The following is a 26,449-nucleotide window of genomic DNA, read 5'->3' as shown; positions in this document are numbered from 1 at the left end:
TAAGCTCGTTTTATTATTGTTTAGCTAATTAGAAAGTGGTTGTTATTAAATTCGGACAGTTATTTAGTTGGCATTTTAGTAATATCCAGCCATTTTTATTAATAGGCAATTGTTTCCATAATAAATAATAGTGGAAATTGTAAAGACAGGATCATAATGAACAGAAAAAATATTAGTATTTTTCTCCTTTTATTAAAAATGTATGTAATATATAACCCATGGACTTCAAAAGTCCCTCAATTGTATATTGACCCAGTAAACTTCTAAACTAGAAGGTGTGTTGATGAGTGACGGTGGTCCAAACACAAAGAAAACACTCAGATCCTTTACGGCACAATATTTATTCAACAATATACAGATTAATTTCTCTCTACAGTTCAGACTTATCAATTTTTTTATAGTTCTTGCTTTCACCTTTGTACATTTTTTTATTTACAAGATTTAAAATAAGTCTTTCTCTCCGTTTATACAGCATCATAAGTACAGTGTCATCACATCGTCCAGCAGCTTCCCTCAGAGCCTTTAGATTTGATTCATCATTGCTAATCTGTTTATATTCCAAACACCATCTGACGTCTTTGAGCCACAGAGCAGCAAACTGACAGACGGGCTCGACATGCACCAAAAGTCCAGGTGTGGCCTTCGGATGACAAATGGATGGTCTTCTTATTTCACCTACATGAGAGAGGTCGTTTGCTCTGTAGCACCGCAGCAGGGTGTATAAACAGAATCGCTGAATGGGGGACACCGTTGGGGGCTTGAGCCTTTAAAATCAGCTTTAACGCGTGTGCCCCCTCCCACCCGACGAGGATCAATCAAAGCCCGTACGGCAAAAATTGAAGGGAAAAAAAAAAAGAAAAGAAAAAAGGGGAAAAAATGTTGCATAGAATCAATTCTGACGTTAAGAACAGAAATTTTGGTGCTGCCATTTTTTTTTTAAAAATGTGGCTTTTTGATAAACTCCTGAGACCTTCCACAACCCCGTAATTTTTTTTGTGTGGTTTTTATTTATTTTTTTGGTTTTGAAAAGAAAAAATAATAAATAGCTGTACCCTTAGACTTTAACAAAAATAGCATTGTGTTGGATGTGACATCCCATATAAGTACTACTTTAAAGAGACTATAACCCTGCATTGAGTGTATACACATTTGCACATCTATATATGTCATTTCGATAACTATCTTGAGAGAGGTGGGTGGATTAAAGTGCATTATACTGTATGAAAACAAAGCCCACAGTTATCACATGCAGGACGGGAAATGAGCTTTCTCCACCAGCCACAGTGACTGAATCTAGTCTTCACCCCAAAAATGAAGGAGTATTTGAAATGCAAGCAGACTTTGAGGATTTAAAAAGCTTATTACTCTGCCAAAATGAATGGCGGATGAAATTTTTTGACCACGACCAAACTTTATCGACACTGCCTGGCTGATGTCCGATGATTTCCCGCCCTGATCACATGCAAATAACACCACACACTGAGGGATATCCGTTACTCTAAGTCGACATACAGTACCAACATGGCTGCTGGTAACCTCGGTCAGGGGCACTCGTATTTTTGAAACACGTCACCAGTTTTAAAACAGCAAAAAGGTGCCACTCGACTCACAGCAAAATACAGCAACTGGGAGACACGACAGCAGACAGACCAGGTGTGAACTGTAGCTGCACTCCTCTGCTCTCCTTCTTCTTCTTCTCGCACAGTCCAGTCCGGCAGAGGAGGACGAGCACGTGAGGCCGAAGAGCCCACAGACGAGGCTTTTTGGCCTGAAATGTTTAAGGCTAAAGCACACACACATAGGAATCGCTCAGGACCAAGGAGCAGCAGCTGTGAGGGTTTCAAGCACAGCAGGAGCATGAGTGTGTGGGATTTTCACTGCACACTGAACTGACTTTTATATACATAAATCATTCATCCTCGTTTTTGAACAAGCACGTGAGCAAGACAAGGGAAATGCAACGTGACAGCTGACATCTACAGTACACGGACGCATAATATACTGCTTCTACGTTGAGTGAACAGCGAAGCCATGTCGCGATTGTGAAAGCACGGCATGTTGCGCACGCCTGCGATGAGTGAATAGAAATTCATGGCAAAAAAGGTGAAGCTGCATCTAAGGGCACGTTGAGCCACGCGTCTAAAACTCCCTTTGTTGTCTCTTAACTTTTTAAGACCAGTAAATAGAAAAGAAAAGTAGGCATTTTAAATTAAGACACCCAAACAAACAAACAAAAAAAAAAACAATAACTTCCTTAAGGAGAGGATGTGTATTGGCACATCTGGTAAAGACAAGGACAAAGACTTGGGTTTGGCTCGCTGGCTGTTTCATGCATCTGAAACAGCAGTGCTTCGCAGGGCACTAAACATGCAGACAAGCACGCCATGTTCAAATCACGCAGCCTGGGCAGGGAGTACGACGGAAGGCTAGCTAGCACTGTGCACAGATGCAGGCATTTCACAGCAGAGAAGATCCAACTCCATGCACGTGAGGATTAAAAAAAATTGCACTTCAAAAATCATCACATTAAAAAAAAAAAAAAAGATAAGCAGGACATTTTAGGGATTTTTTTTTAAATAAGCAGGTTAATCCCAATGTGGTTGCTTGATATATGACAGAAAATGCAAAAACCTGAAGACAATTTGTGACGCATTCTTGTTTTGCAGCTAGACTTTGTGCATGATGGGACTGAAGTGAAATGCAAGGCCGAGATGGTCGGTCACAACTTTACAGTATCATTACAGATGCACTGTGAGACCACGGCGGTCACCACGCTCTAGTTTTCAACCTTTTAATTTCTGCATCTGACTGGGAGACATGTGTCTGAGTGGCAGGGGAACACACAATGAGGTAGAACAAAATGTTTTATGAGCATCCAATCAGAGCGCGATGGCCATGGAGACTGCTGATGCGCAGTGACTCGTAAAAGCCTCCAGAGGGCAGCAATTCACCGGCTCGGACGTGACGCTACACACAAGCCACAACCTCAACACAAACCGACAAACACACCAACAAGTGCTTTCCGATGGAAGGATCCATGAAATGGTTTGAATCATGGTAACAATCCGGTAGAAAATACAGTCATTGCCTTTAGCATCAGACACAAACCTGCACTGTCCAATGCAGTTCTCCAACGAGATTCAGCTTCAGATTTTAAATCAAGTCACGAGACATTATTCTCTTTTCTCTAATAGCTGCACAGTAATGATTTCTTTAGATTTGTCCAGTTAAAAGCTTGGGGCAAGACAAACCCTTACCACATTCCAGTTTGATTTTACAGATCAGATATTAATAGAACCGCAGAATAAAAATGAAGGTCATGGCCTGAAACCTAGACATCACATGGGTCTTCTGCAAAATCATTGCCGAACAAGTGATGAAAAACAAACAAAAATAAACGTCTTTGGATTGTGATTTAAAACTAAACATTTAAAGATTTTTCTAGTCATAAAACCTTTTTGCCTAATTTTAAAAAAAGAAGAGGAAAAAAAAGCAATTATCCAGGAAGAAAATCAGCAAGAATGATTGCACGTGAGCCCGGGAATGAAAGGGAAGGAATGAAGAGAAAGAGCAACAATCCCCACTCTTCTCCACATGAGCGACGGTAAGTGTTATTGCTGATTCGTTTTGACTGATTCAGTCAGGAAACTCAAGAAAATCTGAAATGTCACACATGACCTACAGCTAGCGTGGAATCCGGACAAATTTTTCATCTTGTCATGTCCTCCCTCTGAGGAGAGTTTGTGTGGAATGCTCAGCTTGGTCAGACGGGAGGATGCAGTGACATGCTGGACTCTTTTACAACTCGACTGTAGTCATTTACTGCTTTTTCATGTGTTCTCAAGAACTTTACCCACCAGCAACGACTGCAGGTCACAACTGTAAGTTTAATGAATGTCAAAACGGCGGAGACACAGCTCTTTAGATTTGAAGATGTGTTCCTACTTCTTAAACACTTCTACACACACACACACACACACACACACACACACACACACACACACACACACACACACACACACACACACACACAGGTAGACAGAAGTTGTCATAGTAGAGCTGTAGAGAGTCACAGAAAAACTGCATGAAGTTGTTGTGTGTGTGATGAACAGCTATTTGTGTATGTGTGTCTACCGTTCCCTGCTTTTGGACATTAAACCTGTGATATGATCTGCATGTTGAAGCTGGGGGAGCGCGACTGCTTGGTTAGAGGAGCTCCAGGAGATAGGAGGTCCTGGGCCTCCTCTGGCCTGACCAGGTGCTCCTCCTGCAGGCTTATGGTGGAGTGGCGGTGGGAGCCCCCCGCCAGAATCGCTCCTTCCTTGTCAGAGCCTCCCGCCGCCTCCTCTCGCTCGTCCTCGCCTCCGTTCAGGTTGAAATTCATGCAGTCAAAGGACTTGCTGGAGGAGGTGCTGCCAGTCCGCACCAGCGTGGGCCCCACAGGGAAGCTCAGGTGCTTCTTTATGGGACTCAGGTGGATGGCATCCAAGGTGATGCTGGCCGGAGGGGACTGCTGCCTCTGGTGATGCCTCTTCACGGCGGTCTGATGATCCACGGAAAAGTCGGCCTGCTTCTCGGCCTCCCTCTCCCGCTCCTTCTCCCGCTCTCTCTCTTTGTCCCGAGACAGCCGGGCCGTGATGGCTTTCTTGATGCTGCTACTGCTGCTGTTCAGACTGCCGCCCCTCTGCCCCACGCCGCCACTGCCGGCCTTGGTGCCGCTGGGCTGGCTGCTGTTGGACGCCCCGGAGGAGAAACCCTCGTCTGGGTCGTTGATGTTGAAGGAATCCTCCCCGCCGCTCATGCCGTCAGCGTCTGAACGTGAGCGTGAACGGACAAACACAAAAGAGAGCGTGATAGACAAGCGGGAATGTAAAAGACGTCAAACAAAGGCAGAACTGACGCTGAGAAATGTGATAAAAAACTTTGAACTTAAATGCTACAAGTCTTCTAATTTTGATATAAGTTCCACAATCCAGACTCTTGGCTTCTCTGTAAAAAGGATGAAGCCTCGTTCTTACAAATAAAGATGTAAAATGAAAAATAGTAATGATAATATTAACTGAATCATTAGAATCTGTCTACATATGTCTAAATGCTTTAGCAGACTCAATTAGTCCCCTTTTTAGCTGTACACCTGACAGACCACGCTGCTTCACTAACCTGGTCTTTATGCACCACACAGAGATACAGTTCAATAAAGCACACAATGACCTTGAGCCTGAATCATCTTATGCAATTCAGATCGACTAAAATCTGACCAGCTGTTTGTTTACAAAAAGCGAGTTCAATAACCCGTCTGGTAAGAGCACAGAGTTTGTTTGCCATATCATACCATTAATTACAAATTGCCAATCAATTTCTAACAACAATATACGTTATAGAATTCTAACAGGCACAACATTGACACGAAGGCATGGAAACATTCAAACAGTTTTAGTCCTTTTATGGCCTCACTTTGACAGCTGAAAGGGAGAAAAATGATAAATTGTGTTAGAAAAAAGCATGTTATTGACATACAGTATGCAGGGTAAAGCCTGTCAAAAGAAGAGACAGATGATCAGCTGTCTCTCTCCGTCATGCATCGTTGGGACAAGCAGAATCGGACAACAGGGAACCACAGACAGCACCAGAAAAAGAAATGGAGAAACCGAGAAGAAAAAAAGGTCTGGACTGACATGCACATAACATGAGGAGAAGACACATGCTCTCCTGCCCAATCCCTCGTTTCTCCTGCAACACTGGCCTAGCGGTCACATGGTTGGCCGGCCGAGACGAGCCTGCCAATCTGTGGAGAGCGCTGAGGCGAGTCCGTACACCTCATCAGATCAATAGCTCTCCAGTTAGAGCTGACAACCCGCAAGGCTAAACGGGGCAGTCTGCAAGCCATCACAGGTCAACGATACACTTTACACAGCACACAGTTGCAACCGGTGGTTTTTGCTTGTGACTACAGTTTGCTTAAGTCTGCTGACACAATATATTTATCTGCTTGCTATTGGTTTCCAGTCATTTCGGCGAGCTATGGAAATGAGCCTGAGATGTGCTTAAAGCTGATAATCCACCACAGTAAACGTCTCTTTGCATTCGGTTTTTAATCTGTTGTGTCACTGTGTGCGGATTCAGCTGTGGGGCAGGGAGCAGTTTAAAAACTCGTCTCTGATGGTGAGTTCAAGGACATTTTAACAAGCAACATTTTAGTGTTGACCGGCAGAAATTCTGGCAGAGCCTACATGAGGCATGTTTCAAGGACATAAAATCCCAAAAAGATGTACAATATATTGCATGTGAGAAAGATAATGATAATAATCAAAGAAAAATCAAGAAAGAAAGTGCTATGTATTAGAAAATAAGGTGCTCTTGGTGCACTGGAATGAAAACATGTTCCCTATGTAATGAAGAAGAAGATTTCTCCAAAGGGTTAGGACACATGGTGGGTTCATTTTAAGCTAACTGCAGATAAATCCGATAGGAAATTGGAGCAATCAATAAGTAAAAGACCAACAAAGACATATAAAGAAGACGATCGCTAGTGGATAGTTGCTATAAAACACAGCTTGCAGTTTAATGGTTGCTAAAATAATTAGTCACACAGATAGTTAACGATGTGGCTAATGAGCCATTAACATAAGGTATCACACTAATTCTGCCGAAGTAACTCTCTACTGACCAAAGATAGTATACTAGTAGATTGTCTTTTACAATAAAACAGGTTATTGTCTAAACGTATAATTTCGTGTTCAGCACATATCTGGGTCAGTAAGAGATCCTTGACAAATGCCTTTATGGGTTTCAGGGATTTTATGAACTCTACAATCAGCCTCTGGCTGCTCAATTAACCAAATCATAGATCCAATAATCCTTACAACCCATCATCACCTGAGAGTTTTTAAAAAGAAAAAAGCCCCCCTTTAACCAAAAGACGAAAATAAGAACATATTAAGCTATCAGAGCAGCCAGCGGAATGAAGTTTTATGTCCGCTCAAGCATACTTCCACAGTGAGGTAAAATGAATGGAAATGAATTGTGTCCTTGAAGACGGTGAACAATCAAAAATGATACACAGTGGAAGATGACTGTACAGCAAAATAAAACCAATTTGTACTTAATGGATTTAAAAAATCCAAGTGTTTAACTTTAAGCTTTAGGACTTGTGTTAAATGAGTTGATTATTTCTGCAAGAGACAGCGACTGAACAATCTTCTTGGAAATATATCACAGGTTTCTGTTTACTGGATGGCAAATTTCTATCTGATGAAAAGACTTTAAGGATTCTTTCTCTCCAGATTCACAGAGTTTGATGAAAGATCATTGAAAAAGGACAGGATGGCACTCAGACAAACACTGACCACGAGCCAGGAAATGAGCTGACCTTCAGTGTTTTTCAAGATTTTAAAACAACCATGAATGAAAATGCACACACATTGAAGGAGACAAAATGGGCCGTATAGTCCTGGCAGTGGAATTGCCTTTGCTGTTTGAATTATTTGACTTGTTCACTTTGATAATATTCAGCCTGTTCATTTGGTCTTGTAATTTGAAATACTAATGTTCCGGCGTTTCATGTTGTAGCAGAAATTACTGAAGCTTGCCATAGCGCGTGCATGCAGGGCTCGTTCCCACTCACTGAGCTGAAGAAAAGAATGCAACATGGCAGAGCACAAAATTAGCATAGAATAAAGCTGCTGGACTGAAAAAAAAAGCAAAATGGAAGGCCTCGTCCTGCAGAGTGGCAGCAGCAGATGGGTGCTGCTGGCCGGAGAGACCAAAAAACTTGTCAAACACCACGAAGAGCAGCGCAGAAACAACATGTCGGGTACTCTATGCCAGTTTTGTAAAACTGATGCATGTTCTCTGTTAAAACTGAAGAAAAAAAATAAAGGATAATTATCAGACATGGAGAGGTGAGAGAGCCCAGAGAAGAAGGTCAAGCTGCAGGCTGGGCGCTAAACATGCTCAGTGAGTGACAAGGGTAGCGGTCTAAAGTTGAAGGCATGATGAGGAAAAAGGTAGAATATGACATGATGACAGGCCCATGCAAAATGGCCACTAGCCACACTTCCTTCAAACCCAGAATAGGCGACTCTTCCACTCTTAAGAAAAATAGCAATGATCTGGTAGTAGAGTGGTTGTTGGCTGAGGGTCTTATAGACTGGATGAGTTAGTGTACTCTGGGGAAGTGAAGAGGCAGCCAGAATGGGTAGGGCAGAGTTAACCGCCTCAAGCCGAGGAGGGGTAGGAGGAGGAGGAGGGTGGGGAGGATACAGATCGAAGGGGCACCTTCTTCTGAGACCCCCTCTGCTCTGAGTGTCCGCCCCTGTCCCCTACCCTCAAGTGTGATGGGGGGAATGATGCTGCTGCTGCTGTGGTGGCTGTGAGGCCGCACTCCTCTTTCCTCTTTAGCTTCGGGGTCCCAGGGAGTGTGGTGGTGGTGGTGGTGGTGGTGGTGGTGGTGGAGGTGCTGGGCGAGGCTAGGAGGAGTGACGGAGAGGCTCAACTCTGCATCGGTTGAGTAGTCAAAACAATCTGGGAGTCAACAACACAGACGAGGAAATGTGTTTCTTTAGTAGCATCAAGCTTCAATCAATTCAGGCCTCATCATGGGCACCGCAGGCCTAACAGTTGTCATGTGTAGCTTACAGAATATTTTTAAAAAGGCGCTCAGTGGTAGTTTATAAGTAAATGACTCCATCAATCACCCATGCGCTGGGTAGAATGGAGTCAGGAGAATTTACAGGCACCATTTTGTCATGAGTTTCTTTGAAATCAAAACCCTTAATCTTAACTGGTGACACAAAGCACATAACGCACTTAATAGACAAGACGAGAGCAAAGAAAAGGCTATAAGGAGCAGTGAGTGGAACAAGCACTGCAACACAGAGACTTTAAGACCACGATTACATACAGTAACTGACACGAAACACCATTTAGATGATGCTAATGGTGTGACTGGTTTACACAGATAACAGGTTTCCTTCTCACTGCTTTGGACAAACACCAGAAAAGAGATTTTCTCACCAAGTAGTAGCTTCTTGAGGGCTTTCATACATCAAAAAAGTAACAACCCGTAAGGTTAAATTAGACTGAATATGATCCCTTTACTTGCATAACTTTCTTGTCCAGCCTACTCCTGGATGCTAAATTAATAATCAGGCCAATGGGGAAAAAAAAGAGAAAAAAGTATTGCAATCTATTCTGCTGTCACATTTCCTGAGATATCTCTTGCACTGAGGCCCGGCAGACGGTTCTGCTGGCCCCGGAGCTTCAGTCTTACCCTCTCTCTTCCAGCGGTGGCGTCGTATGGAGGCGGTGGTGATGGCTGAGATGGATATACGGCTAATGGTGGGCGTCACCTCCACCTGCAGCACCTTGCGACCCCTCGGTTCATCAGGAGCGCTTTCTGGTAGCGAGTTTTTCATGGCGTTCCCGAGCTGAAGTGGACACATGCAGATCAATAAGCCATGAAAAGACAGCGGCTAGGAAGGTGTGGGATCATTTTAAAGCAGAATTATGATTCAGATTTGAGGACAGTCGGTGCTGTTTTGGAAAAAGTGGCAGTTTCTATTCTGTTTTATTACAGATTGCAGACAGGTTGAAGAGGAACTGTTGGTCTTACCAGGAGAGGCTGGGAGTAAAGCTCCAGCTGGGCTCTGTACACAATGTCCTCCAGAGCTTCTCGCCCCATCTCCCACTCCCCATTGTATCTACACATCAGAAGACAAAGCACAAATGCACACAGACACACACACACACCGCGTTTAACAGCGTCTTGTTGTGAGCTTTCTTGAGTAAACAGGAGTGTCTCACAAGATGCCTTGATGTCTGAGTCACATCCCTTGAACTATTATTAGTTATTTAGTAGTGCCTGCAGCTACAGCAAGGGAAGGGAGGACAACTTGGGAACACATCCAGTTAGAACGATTACAATCTGTCGTGCTATTAAATTACTAGAAAACCGAGTCAACATTTTCCTTCCAAAATGACTTGTGTTTAATAATGCATTGGAAAGAAAAAACTTTGTCAAACACAAATGGTTTTACACAATTACTCAGTTGGATGTTGCACTTTAAGTTAAGACAATATGGGAATGAAGCATCACCATATCAAAATTGCTAAATTAAGACTACTTGAACTGTCTTACAAATACATGGCTGCGTTTTTAAATAAGCTGGTCTAGTGAATCATCAGTGACCATCGAGCAGCGCTTTCCTCTATTTGCAAATAGATCCCTGCGGGTTGTCCTTGCTTTGCAGAAGATAAGGACGCCTCATCTTCACATTTAGCCGAGAGAGATGAGTAGAACAGCCGCCGTAAAAAAAAGTAATCTACAATTCACATGCAAAATGACAAATACACACACAGAAAAGAAGTGGTCGGCTGAACTCTTTGATGTGGTCCTGCAAATGGAACAATCACACAGCTAGGGACAAATGCCTGGGCTTCCCTTTTGACTCAAGATCAAAAGGATGAGATGAATGGGCAGGTAAAAACAGACTGTGTGATGTGAAGGTTGGAAACTGATACAGAATACATTTCACACAAAAAAGATGGGTGTGTGGCTCTAAATTTGCGATGTTCTGATAACCCTGCACATCTCTCTCTCTCTCTCTTCATGTGGCATTACAGGGCTGTAGCATTAGCGGACATATTAACCTAAATCCCAGAGTGTCCTCGGTGTGTGCCAAGGTCCCTCTGCATGCGTGGAGCTGTCCTGTTTATCTGCCCTTCACATGTGAATGCTAGGGCCAAGGGTGAAAGAGCTCAGGTTAGCGCTGAGGTGACCTATAGTGGGGATTACTAAAAAGGCTATTATTCTCTCTCTTTTACACACACGCACGCATGGTCTGCTTTTTTTTTTTTCCTAAGCAGCACTGACTGCTCCAATCTCCTGATTGCTGCCATCTACCCTCATGGGGGTGATGAGGGGCAAATGCATTCTCATTCTCTCCCATCCTTCTTGCTACAACATCCTTAACAGCAGTGATTCCAGTCACTATCGTATCAGGGGATCCATCTTTTAGGACTAGCTGTCATCAAGGGGCCATAATCAGCTTTGTAGTGACTGTCCTCATACGGGATGAAATCACCTGCTCCCACAATACACTGCCGATGTAATCAGTCTGTGCAGCGGGGAGCTTCTGTCCTCAGTGGAGTGCTGGCATATGCTTTGAGGAGATCTCCTGCCGTACATCACAGCAAACTAGAACCAAGGCTGCCCTCATTAGTGACGTCCCACAGTGGGCAACAGCAAAAACGACAAACACTATGCTGTCAGCTCATGAGGGAATTTTGTACCTGATAAATTGTGTGTGCAAGTGGGGGAACAAATATGAGATCATCTTCCTCCTAATAACCTGATATCAATTACTCAGTACCTCAGTATTCATTTATGGGTACTTGCACTGATTCTATTAGAGACTGGAGAAGTGAAATGGCATAAATGAAAGCCACCTGAAGCAACTATAATCACCTCATTATAACCTGAATCTGCAGCTACCTTTGCTTCATGCAGCTTTATAGTGAGTTTCAGGAAAACTGATTCATTTGTCCAGCTACTAACAAAACTGTTGTTCTTCTGGCTGCAGCAGGCAGCTAAAAAAACTCTGAAACTCACTGTACACTACTTGCTCAGCATCAAACAGTAACAAACATAAAGGCAAGCATTTAGCAGGTAAAAAGCAGGTGGTAGAGACAAAAGAACAGCTTAAAAAAGCATTTTTTTAAACTTTTGTTGACAAGGAGTTAAGAAACACACAATTAATGATGATGTTCCTCCATAACTTCTGCCTCTGTAAATAAGCAACTGTTTCATTGGTAAATTTGTCAAGTAAATGTAACAGATGAAGTGTTAATGTTGGATCTTTTTAAATCACAACTCAAAACCTTCCTGTTTAAAATGGCTTTTCATATCTAGCGGCATAGTGACATTTCATTACTTTTATTTCATTTAGATGCTATGCTTTAGCGCCGTTTTATTGGTGTTAATTTTATTATTTTATTGTAAATTTTATGAGCTGCACAGTGGTGTGGTGGTTAGCTCTTCTCGCCTTGCAGCTAGAAGATCCCTGGTTCGTGTTCCAGCCTTCCTGGGATCTTTCTGCATGGAGTTTGCGTGTTCTCTCTGTGCATACGTGGGTTTTCTTCTGGGTACTCCGGTTTCCTCACACAGTCCAAAAATATGCTGAGTTTAATTGATTATTCTAAATTTGCCTGCAGGTGTAAGTGGGAGTGTGATTGTTTGCCTTGTTTTAAGCTAATGGAGTGTTTTTAAGATGTTTTCTTGTTTTTTACTGTGAGGCACTTTGGTCACCCTTTGGGCTGTTGCAAAGACCTATACAGTATACATAAACTTTGATTGATTGACTGATTGATTTCGGTCACAGCTTGTTTTTGCTGCCCAAGTGGCCAAAAAACAAACAACTTAAAAAAACAAAAAACAAAAAAAAAAACAGCTTTTGGAGCTTTAAAACTACATACATAGCGTGATACACGGCAGTCAGCATCTGCACCATGAACTCAGGGTCCAGCAGCACACGGTTGCAAGGCTCCCTCCAAAGCTTCTGTTGCTGACGAGGGAATCCACACACACACAACCTGAGGAAGGAGGTGGTTTGGGGGGGGGGGAGAGAAGACAAAGTCTTAGGGTTTTTGTAATGATTGAATAACATTCATTCTAATGTTCGGCTGCTGGGAGCATAGCTCAGATGAGAATGGCTGGAAAGAACAACTAAAGGGAACATCAGTCACTTCCTGAATAAACTAAACAAAGAAGACTCATCAAACAGCGAGCACGGGGAGCCAAATTTTAACTACTTTACATTTGTCTAGGTCTGGCAAGGTCAGACGACGGGGAGTTCGGCGTCTACACTGTGAAGCTAAACTCAAAGAGCGAGCCTTGTTCTCCTTGCTCTGAAATCTTCACAGTCACAGTTTGCCATCTGTCTAGACTGCGTTTGCTTCAGGCGTTGTCTATCTGCGTGTTCGCAGTAGGCAACAATTCATATCCTGAATCGTCTGCAGGCTGCTGTGGAACAATCACCGGGGAGTGGCTGCACTACAGAGCCTCATATTGTGAATTCCACATTGATCCTTTCTTCTGTCTCCAGGGTGTCTCGGTGTTTCCAAGACAGACAGACTGAGACGGGTATCCAGCAGCTAGGTTTTTAATTTGGCCAATCAGATGAGTTGATCGACTGATCTCTAATGAAAGTGTACTTATCAACTCCGCTTGCAAAAAGGGCAGTCGTGACTGAGGTCAGAGTATAGCTGTGGGGTAGAGGAGGTGATAAAATTGTTATTTTAGGAGAGTAAGTAGTATAAAATGTAGAAAAGGAGAGGGTGGATGCTGACTGGGTATAAAAAAAAGCATGTTTTACACATGTATTTCTCACCGAGAGCTCATCCGGCAGACTGACTGATAAGAAGAAAGAGGCATGTAGACCACAGCAGAGTTGTAGCAGAGCATGAGGAAACACAACACCTCAAACCTGCAATACACAAAACACAGTCAGAAACAGCTACAGCCATACAGATTTTTATTAGGGTCCATTTAACTTACTAAAAGTTAAGTGATGTCCTCTTAAATCCCAGGGCTCTCGCCAGCGCATTTCAGCGTAACGGGCCGTTACACTGTCATAACGGCCCATTACACTGTCTAACAGGCCGTTACGCAGTCGTAACGGCCCGTTACGCTCAGTTTAAAAGATTACGCTGTGATTAGGGCCGCTACGCCAGCGCATTTCAAAGATTACGCTGTTGTTATGACAGTGTGTTGCTCCGTCATGAGAGTGGGAGAGAGAGCAGCGTGTGTGTGTGGGAGGGAGGGGGAGGGAGGGGGAGAGCGAGTGAGACGGACGGGCAGTCGGAGGAGGAGAGAAGGTGTATAGTTGCTGGTTTGGCGGCACTGTGCGGTTCAGCCACTGTTTATAGACAATAAAGGCTGCAGTGTTCTTCGATACGGCTGGGCTCCTGTGTCTTTGCCTCTACGGCTGCTGATGAAGTCAAGGGGGTTAACCCCGGGCTTCCTGACCACGGTCGTGGGCCGAACAGGAAGGGTTAACACTGTGATTAGGGCCGCTGCGCTGTTATTTTGACAGATAACGCCATGTGCGTTTGTTTTTATCAACTGGGTGCCTATCTAGGTTAATTTATGTCTCCCCACCTCAGCCGTACTTTCCTGTCGATTGACCCGTTCCCGTGTATTGCACATGCGCGTTCCCGTCTATTGCGCACGCGCGCCGTTACGCTGAAAAAAATCCTGGCGAGAACCCTGAATCCATACCACATCAACCTCAACTTCTCAAATTTTGTTTACAAAATATACCAAACAATATGATGACACCTTTATGGAAGTCAATTATGCAGAGTTTCTCAGGCAATTTATCAGCTCTATGAACTATTAAGAAGTCCGCTGAGCAAACTGCTTGCCGAAGCAGCTTTGTATATTGTCAGCCAGTGTACTGTTTGTAGATGCACGGCTGAATATGCTGCAGTAATCACCCTAAAACTCTCAGCACACACCATATCAGTGATGCACACTCAGGACTAGAGCAGAATGTGACACTAAAGATTTAAGTCAACTTGACTTGACAACTCTTTTCTTACTTGTTGCGAAAAATTTCACAAGGTACTCTTATCAGTATGTGGCAATAACATATTGAAACATGTAGCTATGAGGCTCTGACAACCTCAAGATTTATGCTTTTCTGTGCTAAGTGAACATGTAAGGAAGAATGTTGTTTAATCAACACGTTTGACGCACAGGTCTGTGCAACACATGGGTGAGATCTGGGAAGTATGTGTGGGTGCCCCTCTGTGAATATCTGTGACCGACAGTTACCCACAACTCCCTTTTCCACACAGGTCCCAAAGAGCTTGTGAGGGATTTGAGGTGTTAAACATGCTACTACAACGTCCACATGTTGAGCATCTGTTTGTTGCTGATGAAACAGATGTTGGTACTGGAATAAAATCAAAAATATTTGCTTTGGCTTCTAGCTTTCGTTGCAAATCTTAATGCTGTGCATATTTTGTTTCCCCAAGCGTATCCTAGAGTGTATGTGTTGATGGAGGACAACCAGGAAAAGGAGACTGAGAATAAGGGCCATAATTGACTGTGTGCACAGGGAGGTAAATGGCCTGGCTGTATATCAACAGTCGGAGTAAACTGGCACCTCTCAGGAGCTTTGGGCTTTCTTCTCATAAACACCATCTCCGCCCCAGCCACACAAATGGATTTCCAGATAAGCTATGAGGCCTGGCCATGCTGAAATCCATTCAGCATATTTATGATGCTCTATTCTCATCATAGCTAGAAGTCACACAGGCTGACCAGTGTTATCCGTGGAGTCCTTACGTGATCACATCTGATCGCTCACAACTGCACGTATCTGTTCCTGCATGTATGTCACTCTAAACAAACACATGTACGAAGTGCAGTTCTGCTCATTTCAGTGCAGCAGCAAACTATTTTCTGCCAGTACTTCTGGCAAGCCTCATTACTATTCTAAGATTATCATTCATCCTCAGCAGCAGAGAAAAATGCGTGCGCCAAAAAAGCTTTCAGGCCTGCCGAGTCTCACCAGAGGAGGCCGAACGGGAATCAAGGGTTATGATGTGATCATCTTAAAAAGTCCCGTTCATCTTATGTGGAAAGATTTAATATACGATAGAAGAAAATAGTTTACCACGTAGAAACAGATAAACCAGGGAATGATGACATCCTCTGAGTTGGATTCAATATGGTGATGCTGCATGTGTTTACAAAGCCGAACAGAACCACACACAGAGCGCAACGTCTACAAACTACTGCAATTTAATCTCTCTAACGATGTTCGTACTACATCTCAAATGACCCCTTGTACCTGTTCTGGGCAGTGAAGGTCTCTCTCTGAGGGTGGAGGCCGCTGTACACCACTCTGATCAGGTCATGCTGGCAGAGAGCTCCCTCGGTCAGTGCCATCGACCCCAGACTAGAAGGCTACACACATACAACAAAAAAAAAACACAGTTAACAAAGCACTTTCCTGCCGTTTTGGCTTTTACAAAATGCTAACAGGCAAGTTCAAATGTGCTGCACTGACAAACCTGAACATCTACTGGGGAAATCTATGATCAGTGCTCACATTTCATTACACCGCTGCTGGACCTCTGCCAAGTTCTCATCACCTTTGACCGGATCACTGTAATTGGCAGCACCTGACTTCTTGCTATTGAGCGTATTTATTGGTTTCTAAGTTTGGAAATGACTTGATTTCAGTCGATAAACTGCTGACTGCACAACTCTTCAGGCAAAATCCATCTGTTACAATTTTCCCTGGGCCTTCCACAAAGTCCTTCACGCAACATTAAGGTCATAATTTCTGCAGCAATGCTTTTAAATGACTTAATCCATGCTTCTGTTTGAGTTTCCCTACTTTCTTGAAAGGCTTCTATGAACTCACTGTGAAAAGTTAGAGTTTAATTAAATGTTTTATAGTGTTGGGGGACGACCTCACCTGATCACATACGCTAGCATTACAAAAAGTAACGTACACTTTTTTTGGTTGTGTCACATCTTTACTCACTGCATTATTAAGTCCTGCACCTCTATGGAAAAAAAGTCGATCATAGCTTAAAGCAGACAAAGCTCAGCTGTCCAATTACCAAACGGGTCACAATCCACCAAATTATAACCATCTTGCCAAAGGCTTTGTTTTCAAATATGTAAAAATCACATGATGGTTAAAAAGTCTTTCCCTTGTGGGCTTATTATAAGATATTCATCGCTTTAAGCACAGTGAACTGGCCAATTTCAAACAAACCCCTCTGAACTGTAAGGAGCTTTGGGGCATTTTTTGACTGCAGTATTCGGTCCTGCACCTCTATAGAAACAGCACAACCATGGCTACAAGCAAAGAGAACTCAAAAATGCCCTCAGTTCAGTATGACATGGTTACAAAGCCACAGACAATAAAAAAAGAGAAGTAAAAGCTAAAATGTTATGTCTTTGATTAGTTACTTTACAAAATAAAAAAAATAGATACTAGAAACCCGCTGGTGGGTTTTAGGGTACAGAGAGTTAATTGTTGAGGAAAGCTGCTATACATTCAGTTGTATATGATCAGAGTGAGGCAGAGGTCTTAATCTGGTGGATCATGAGATCGGACGCATCAGGATTTGGGTGGCTTACCACGTCTTCGAAGCAATTTTCCTGGGGGAATCCCGAAGACACAGAACCCACTATCCACAATTACAGAGCATGTATTTATATGTAATCTGAGCTTCATCATTATAGTATGTCTTCAGTACTGGTGCCTCTGTACAGCCTCATAGCTCCCATCTTCTCCAGACATCTTCTGGTTCTGTAGGTGCTTTTAGATTTCATTATGTTATTACTGGCAGCAGGTATAAACTGCATACTGTACGTATAATTTGTATTGCCTAATATCGTGTCAATCCACAGACACAATCCTAGAAATACAGCTTGATGTGACAACATCACTCTCAAATCTTCGTTCTTAAGTAAAATAGAAAGATGAAGAGGTGTAGCTAATGACTGAGTTGAATCTGAAATTACATCTAAGTGAGAATATGTCACAGGGCCACTTAATTCTGATGGTGTGTGGAGCAAAAGTCACCCCTAAATTGAATTGATATTCTGTCCCAAGTATCTAGTGAGACTCTGAGCAGAGAAGGAGAGGACGACAGATTAACTTAAAAAAGAGAGAGAGAGGGAGAGAGGCTGGAGTGTATGCTAATGCTGGTCGCCTGGGGATAAGGCCACGTGATGCGCAGAGCCTTACTACAGCTGAGGAAGCTTGTTGTGACTCATACACACACACACACTAAATATCCCCCTCCTCCTTCCTCCATGCTTCCTTCATTCTCTCAGCATGGAGGGAAGAGCCTCTCAAGCTTGTAATTACAGCGATAAATCGCCCTCAGCACACGCCACACACTGTCGTCTCATCAACGCTCGCACACACATACAGAGATGAGCACCGACTGAAGGCTGGAACACTGCATGAGAATATTCACTTCCTGCTTTTGGTAGCAAAACGGCCCCAAAAATGTGGTCATCTGTCCTCTGTAAATGGTCATAGGTTAGCATCTCCTGCTAAACACCTAGCGAATGAATTCCACATCAGCACAACTGTCAATACCAAGCCCAGGTTTTGTAGTCAGGACAGAAGTTGGGGCAAACTCGGTACGACAAAAAACAGGAACTAAAACAGCATGAAAGAGTGGAATGAAGTGAAAATACAAGCGCTCTCATTTTGAAATTTGAAGAAATCAGCATGTGCATGCATTGTCAAGTGTTTTTTTAAATTAAATTTGTTAAAAAATGTTGTTCTGGCACACAGATAACGAAGCCCTGGAGGTGACGTTAATGGAAATAGACCTCCAGTGGTGTCAAGACACTGAGGAGGTGCCATCTTCCAAACAGCCACTTAAATAAGCCTCTCGGCCGGTCCAACAGCCGCAGAGAGGAGACACAGCGAAAGAAGAGAAAGTGAGAGTGGGGAGAGATAAGAAGGAGAGAAAGAGTGAAAGAATCTAGTTGTGAAAAAGAAAAAGAAGACCCCTACCTCGTGATATATCGATGGTTTGGATAGCGATGGGATTGTGAAGGAGAGGAGCTTGCTGTTGCCATCTTTGTCCACAATTTCCTGCAAAAACCGAAGCAATAAAAGGAAAAGACAGAAAAGCTCTGTCATTGAGGGAATAAAGAATGGCATTTATTAACAGTCTGGTATTCCTATTTATATTTATAGTTAGTAAATTGCTGATTTGAATGAAGGTGTCTCCCTTCACCCAGTTCATGTCTTTCCAGTGGACTGGGTGCAGCATATGGTTAGTAACTCTGTAGTGGTAAACATCGTGTCCCTCGCATTGTCGAGCTGCTGTATGACCATTCTGTCGGTACGTTATTGAGTGTGACAGATTAAATGTCACTGCCAGCACTCTCACCACTCAATTCCAATTTCACCCTGCGATATATAACAGAAAGACTAATGCGTGCCTGAAAATGATTCCATTTCTAAAAGTGACGCCTGATTATCTCCTCCGGTCAAAACCGCAATCGAAACGATAAAATACATTCACAGATATACAGCGGAGTAAACCAGTTATGTGCCGCTGAAAAGGATTCAAGTGGTGTGTAGGAGTTAACAAAACATTTTTCTACAACACGTGAGTATGGCGGGCAATGATTGAGAAACTGTCTGGGTGTTCTCTTTTCTGCATGGGTTGGACAAAGCGATCACAGTTTTTTTTTTTCTGGCTTTATTGGCTCCCCTCATGTTATTCATCTATCAATTCAGGCATCCATAATCCAGATTCTGGAAAGTGGCACCAAACAGGCTTCATCTCTTTTATCTCCACTTTTCTCTGAGGGCGCCGTTGGGTTGGTTCAGGCCTTGTTTTGTCCTTCACTGGCTCACAGTACATCTCTGAATATGTGATGGGACTGCTGAGGCCGAAGCTGTTTATCAAGATTCAGCCATCAATGGAAAGAAGTCTGTGGGCACGTACAGTACACATGTGTGTGTGTGTGTGTGTGCGCGTGCACGTGTGTTGAGTGGTACAGACACAGAGGAATAAATTATGCATGGATATACCCTTAGCTGCGCTGGCTGACATGGAGATCTTTCTATTGATATCTTTAGCTTTTAGCCCATTTCCCCAAGGGTGTTTTCTGGTGATGCAATCTGTCTCAGTTCTATCCATTAACCGGGGTTTTCCTTGTAGGTCGTCTTTGATGTCAACAGATCCTAACCTCACCAAGGCTCTTCTTATATTAGGCCCAAAAAAATCATGTGATTTACGTCAACAATTTTGACCTTTTACACGTAAGCAACTGCAAAAATCCATTCAAATCTATCTTCATGATTGTAAAAACGTGATCAGATGTGTTTAAAAGATGCCACTAAATGGTAGATACGGGATGAGCTGGGAATAGAATTGAGAACAAAAAAGAAGTTCTTTGTTGACTGACAGCAATCAGTAAAAGGTCCTGGTTATCCAATTGTCAGATAATGAGTTTTAGGGGTTAAGTTCAAAATCAAGACACTGTGAGCTTCACTGCTGCTCATTTAAGATCATAGTAAATACAATGCTATGATTCCCCATCAGGGTCAGTTACAGAACAGAGTTCCTCAATCTGAAGGGACACTTTATGGCGACAATTCTCAGTTAGTGTTCTCCACAACTGAGCGCTCCACTGCAATCGTAAATCTAGGGTCCTAAAACTAAGGCAGCCTAAACAAACAGAAGACTAATACAAACCTACCTGTCAAGTATCCTGAAAAAATGTGTACTCGTGTTTGGCAAGCTAACTGTGGCCACATCAAACACCAATTTTAGTTTTTCCTGGTTATACTTTGTACTACACTTGTTGCACAGTAACATATCTTACAGCTAGCATCCTTACAATTCACAAGCTCGAACCTATATCTCCTAAAAGGTCACATCTTTGGCCCTTTCACCACCTTCACGAAGACCCAGAAAGGCTAACACCTACCAGGTTATAGATGCCGAGGAGGAGGGCCTCGATGCAGCCGTTGCTCTGGCGATCTCTGCTGGCAGTGATGCGCAGATAGACCCACACCAGCTCAGGCAGGAACTGCAGCGTGAAGCGTCGCAAGCGGTCCTCGGAGCTCCGGTACAGCTCGAACAGCTGGTGGCACACAGGCTCCAGCAGCTGGATTGCAGGTGGAAATAAGTGCAAGCAAATTAGCAACAGGTCTGACACCTTACTGGAATTTACACCATGGCTGTTACAATCTTCTAATGAAGTCATTAACAAGTGCTTAATTCAATCATGGTATCGCACTAATGGGCTGAATTTGAGTCATTAACAAACCATGAACAATCCACCAAATAATGACCATCTATACAAATTTTCATCTGTAAAAATCTTCTGAAAAAGCTGCTATCCCCTTGTGGGTTTACTATAAAAAATATCCTCTTTAGTGTAGCAATCTGGCCAGTTTTAAAAGAACCCCTCTGTTGTGGGCATTTTTATATAAGTTTATTTATGTATTTTACAAAACCTGGAATTAGGAGCTACCAACTAGAGATATTTTACCATTACACTACATTTTTATTTACTTCCATACCTGTGTCTTATGTATTCTGTCCAAACAAAGTCTACATTTTAGCCGAATAGACACAACATTTTTGCTAAGTCACAGCTGAGTCAGTCATGGCTTCTCAGTTGTGCTGAGGAACACAGAAGTTGTTGTTTACTACAGACTTTCACTCAAGCAAATGGTTCATTTTGGGGGAATTTTTAGATTTTGATGAAATATCACAATTTTAAGCCGGGACTTGATAAAACCCATTTCCTCTCATGCTGAGGTTTGACACCGCCTTTTTCCAATAGCCATCAGAAATACATTGAGCCAGCTAAAAGTTTAAACTGGAATAAGTGGCATTTCTATTGTAGTAAGACAGGATGGACAGATGGAGGGAAAGTGTTGCTGCTAGTCAATAGCGGGAGGTGTGTGGGAGCAGAGGGGTGGAGAATAATTCACTACAATGGACAGATGTAGTCTCAGGGGAGCCAGCTGAGCCAATGTGTTTATACCATGGAGGGGTCAGTGAAGTTGAGTGCCTACGCGGCGCTGCTCTGTAAGTGTGCCTGTGTGTGCTGTAACGTGGCTGACCAGGAAATAAGCAAGAGCTCATTAATGAACTCCGAAAGGCACTTGCCCACCATGTCATCAGCAAAAAAACAAAACAAAACACCCAAACATGTAACAGTCAAGCACACTTTACAATCTGTCCTCCTCTTTCTCTATCACACACACACTTGTCTCAACATTGATGGGATTGTGCAGCCAGACTGACAGCACTAATGGAATTTAGATCCCTGGTTGCTTGACACCCAAATTTGACCGTGAAATAGAGGGGAAAACAGAGGGAGACGGGGCTGGAGGGCACCGACTGTATAATTAGAGTCAAATAAAAGTCCTGCCTCAGACCTTCGCTAAAAAAATGTCATCAGGTCTTTTAAAGCCAAAAAAAGAACAAAAAACAAGTTTAGCTACACAAGGGTTGGAAACATCTGTGTGAATAAATAAACTCCAAGATGCTTGCTTGTTGCAGTGTGACTGAACACGCAGCTTTTCCAGTGCAGGCAGCAGATGGTCTAATTTGTGTATGTGTGTGTAGAGGGAACACTATGTACCATCTCACAGGTAGTGTGGCTGACACCGCCACTGTGCCGGTCCATCAAACTCTCACAGGACAACAGAGCACGCCTGTGTTGTAGTATGATTGTGCACCCTGCAGACACAGCTGTGTGTCACTTTCCTGCTCGATGCCAAATGAGACATCATCATCATGTGAGTCACACGCAACGCAGTTCCTTGAGCTAAAAGCACGTCTCTGCTTGGGACTGTCAGTGTGTGCGTGACCTCTGTGTATCACCTCGTTGTTGGGGTCCTGGATGACTCTGTAGAGTGCCGGCACCAGGGACTTCTTCAGATGAAGGCTGCCGGCGTAGCTGGGGATGTGGGTTTCTGGTAAGGACTTCAGAAAGGAGAAACGGAGGATTGTTGAGCAGCGGCACACAGTTTGTATATTTCTACACAACACTGTCTTGGCATAAATATAGCAATGTTATAGCAGCAAAAAAACAAACATTATCTGTAATGTTAAGATATGCTGGAGTAATGGTGTCATTGGCAGAGCATAATGCCACAGCCCCTCTGTGTGTGCTGTCACCCCAGTGTGTCTCTTCATGTGAGCTCCTCCCGTTGAAATTGTTGAACCTCCCCATGCTAAACAGACCAAAGGCTGGTTTATGCTTTCCACACGAATGTGATGTGTAGAAATGAGAAGCTTGGAAATCTGCTCGAGAGAACGTGTGCGACTTTATACTCCCAAACTGCGGGAGACAGTGTACCATAAACACATGTCTACTTAGTCTACTCTAGTACTAGAGTAGAAAAAGTTTGCCATTGTTTACACTACCTACAACATATAATTTTACCAAATAGTTGCATTTCAGCAGTTAGCTTTAATCTTACGCCATGAATTGCCCATAACCCGGTTGTCACGGTGATCTCTGTGTGATAAATCCTATAAATGCTTGTATTTCTGAACTTCTGCTGCTAGAAGCTCCTGTTCTTCCGCCAGTTCACAATGTAAGGTGAAGGGGTGATCAAGGAATGGCTGGCTGTTTATAGGCCAGAAAGTGAGCATTCTTTGTTCTGCTCTCCATGGCATCTTATGCATTTACATGAAACTATATAACAGTCGATCAAACTATTTTATCATTATATGGATGAAGTGTCCATCACTGATACAACAGACGAGTATCCCAATCTATTTGGCTTGAAGCCCCTCTATAAGCTGCACCTTATATAAGCTGTGGTTCAGGTGGTAGAGCGGGTCGTCAAATGATCGAAGGGTCGGCGGTTCGATTCCCGCTCTCGCCTAGTCATGTGCTGCATGCCGAAGTTTCCTTGGGCAAGATTCTGAACCCCGAATTGCCTACCAGTGACTGTTCCACTGGTGTATGAATGTATACTGACTGATGTTGCAGGTTGATTAGCAACCTGCACATTAGTGTGTGAATGTGTGTGTCTGGGTGAATGGGAGCAATGGTTGTAAAAGCGCTTTGAGTACTCTGATGAGTAGAAAAGCGCTATATAAGAGCAAGCCCATTTACCTTCAGAAGTCCAAATCTGTGAATATCTTTCCAACTTTTCCGAACTGTGTTTTGTTTCCTGACGTCTCCATAATTTGCTTGGCTTCATGCTGTCATTTACTAGCATTTTACCACAAATAACACATTCTGGTCAAATTCTCTCTTGTCCTTCAATAAAACCAAATTAAAGGTAGCCCTCGAGGTATAGTCAGAGTTTTTTTAGGTACTGATGAATCTGCAGCAATTTGTTTTTCAGACATCGTTTCCATCACTAATTTTCTAACTGTACGCAAAAATGATGAATCTGTATGAGCTAGCAGGCCAACCTGAAGAAAGCAGACAGAGGTTGAGAGGTCAAGGAGGCGTAGCCATCGAAGTAGCAAAGGATTTTTGAGGAAAGACTAAATAAATGTGCTTTAAAAAAATTTTATAGGTAGACTTGTGATTACACAGTAAGTCTGTTACTCTGATTTTATCCAGAATGTGAAAATCGAATTTTTGTAACAGCCTCAGCGCAGACAAAGCTTTGCATACCCCCTCTGATCTCCGGTGCCCTCCCTAGGGGACGTGGACCCCAGGTTGGGAACCACTGCAATAGACTATTGCTTTATTGCCCAGGCCTATGAGAAAGTGCAGTCGAGAGCCTTAAACAAGTGCTTCAAAAACATAGAATTACAAAGAAAAAACTATATTATTAACATAATTTACCTAATTTATTTGCACTCATTTTATTTGAACTTTGCTGAGCTTTTCAGGCGCACACTGAGCAGAAAGCACACAAGTGGTGCAACGGAGACATGTCAAGTGAAGACAACTTTAGATGAACCGTGGGTAGATTATTTTTTGTTGAGTCTTATGTACACAATTTTTTTTGCTTGTAAATGAAACATGAAAGCAGGGGAAAAGGTGTGGCTGAGGCACCAATTTGTTTTGGCCAGCGTTCCTGCACGTCACACGCAGAGCCATTACCTGTTTTACTGCAGACACTCTGTTAAAGTGCTGCAGTAAGTCATAACAGTGAACCTGTATGCACAACACCAGGACTCTGAAACTAAACCAGAAACCTAAGACGTGCTCGTCATTCATTTTATTCTTCAAAATTTAGATTTTTCTACTGTAAAAATGTAGCTTGATGAATAACTCTGATTCTCTTAGGCAGCACCAAAAAACATTTTGGAAAATGTGTCTAAATTACAGAGTGGGAGAGTCGAAGGAGCATATTAAGTGAAAGTTAAATGGATGCTTTCATAAAAAGATAACCTTTTGATAACAAAACTCTTTGAAGGCATTGAACACAACAGAGTGATGATGTAAGACATGCTCAGAATATCCTGGGGTGATTCATTTGAAATGGTCAAGATTGTGTGTCGTCTGCAGATGACAGAAGGCAGAGATAGCCTCTCAGCAGGGCAGCGTGGCCATTTTAAGGACAGAACACAATGTGCCCAGTCTGCACCACTCTCTCCATGAGTCAATCCAATTTATTCATCCTATTGCATTTTTATCATAATTTTGTGCCCTCTTCCTTCACCCCCCTTAATGCACCACACAATAATTCCTTCTCCTTAATTAGCCTTCAATTCACACTTACGTGTTCTACTAGCATGCTAAAGACACGTTTGGAGATGATTTATGATTGGTAAAGTTACAGACTTCACAGACATGAAGTACAAGTGACATCAACAAGAAAATCTAGCTGGACGCCTAAAGAGTAAGTCACTAAATATCACATTTACATCCACTTTATGAGCAATAGATTAACAAGGGAATCTTATGCTTGTGGGATACAGACCAGCCAGTCAAACACAGACCCAGTGCGTAAAGATAAAGCAACAAAGAAAAGCTGATGATGAACATCTGGTTGCCGATGGAGTTTAGGACTGCATCAGCCAGAGTGAAGAACTTTCTTGTGTTTAAAGAAACTTTGTAAGATTTAGTTGCACTTCAGCATCAGTGAAGCTCCCAAATAGTACTAATGAACAAGAATTAAAATGACTGGGAGTCACCCTAGTAAAACTAAAACATCACCTGACTACAGCAGCAATAGTCTGATTAGATTTGGTCATCATTCTTTTCACATGACTGTGTTTCACATGAAAAACAAACCTCAGGCCACTCCTAAATTCTCTGAATTACACAAAAAGATAAGATTCAACCTCTATTGTCATTGCAAAGAGTACAATAAAATTGAGTCTTTTTGCATATTTCAGCTTTGAGGTTTGTCTTGGATGGAACCCCCAAAGTCTGAGAGTACAGCACAGTTTAAAGGTGAAAATACTCATGATAGTGTTCCAAGATACAAAAAACACCATACAGACATGTTAACAAGGTAAAAAACTGGATTTTTACTAGAGGGGATACTTAAACAAAGGTTTATGTCAATAAACTGCTAATGCTAATTTTAGCCTGCTGCCACTAACAGGTGAAAGTGCAACTGAGCTTTAATCTATAGGAGAATTGACAAATGGCACTGTGTAATGCATACACATTTGGGCTCACATTCAGACACTACAGCCTGGCAGATGAGACAACAAACAGCAGCACAACTATTGATACATTTCATCACATATCAGGTACAGTTACAGGTAGCTGAAATTGACTGTGTTTTGAATATTTGAGTTGATTTCATCAGTCATTAGCATGTGAGTCATATGGTGGCAATGGAGGAAGACTTGCACAGTTCTTGCAGACGTCGCTCACTGGGAGATTACTGTAATGCAAATAATGGCTTGTGTGTATGAAGCCTGTTCACAATTTGCATGCCTGAAAACAAAAATAAGCCTCAGCGAAAGCATGACGAAAAGTTTAAAA

At 42.8% G+C, this 26,449-nt stretch overlaps 1 protein-coding gene across 5 annotated transcripts in view; it reads right to left on the bottom strand.

Moving 5' to 3' along the window:
* Window positions 1–322: 322 nt before the first annotated feature.
* LOC110952567 (protein FAM126B) overlaps window positions 323–26,449 on the bottom strand; it is a 48,184-nt gene continuing 22,057 nt past the window's right edge. For 2 of the 5 annotated variants that reach the window (XM_051958531.1, XM_051958530.1), the window contains exons 4-13: window positions 22,414–22,515; window positions 20,501–20,680; window positions 18,567–18,647; window positions 15,861–15,976; window positions 13,389–13,484; window positions 12,475–12,591; window positions 9,614–9,701; window positions 9,272–9,428; window positions 8,278–8,523; window positions 323–4,812 (exon numbers count right to left, since the gene is read on the bottom strand). In XM_051958531.1, the coding sequence (XP_051814491.1) occupies window positions 4,154–4,812; window positions 8,278–8,523; window positions 9,272–9,428; window positions 9,614–9,701; window positions 12,475–12,591; window positions 13,389–13,484; window positions 15,861–15,976; window positions 18,567–18,647; window positions 20,501–20,680; window positions 22,414–22,515 (1,842 nt within the window). In that variant the 3' untranslated portion in view covers window positions 323–4,153. Of the gene's footprint in view, window positions 4,813–8,277; window positions 8,524–9,015; window positions 9,037–9,271; window positions 9,429–9,613; window positions 9,702–12,474; window positions 12,592–13,388; window positions 13,485–15,860; window positions 15,977–18,566; window positions 18,648–20,500; window positions 20,681–22,413; window positions 22,516–26,449 lie in introns of all 5 variants that reach the window. The other 3 variants (XM_051958532.1, XM_022196163.2, XM_022196164.2) reach the window with 3 other exon arrangements.

Source organism: Acanthochromis polyacanthus, chromosome 14 (assembly GCF_021347895.1).
Source record: "Acanthochromis polyacanthus isolate Apoly-LR-REF ecotype Palm Island chromosome 14, KAUST_Apoly_ChrSc, whole genome shotgun sequence".
NCBI classification, from domain to species: Eukaryota; Metazoa; Chordata; class Actinopteri; family Pomacentridae; genus Acanthochromis; species Acanthochromis polyacanthus.
The sequence above is the reverse complement of the archived record's forward strand: the minus strand, read 5'-3'. Positions and strand labels throughout refer to the sequence as shown.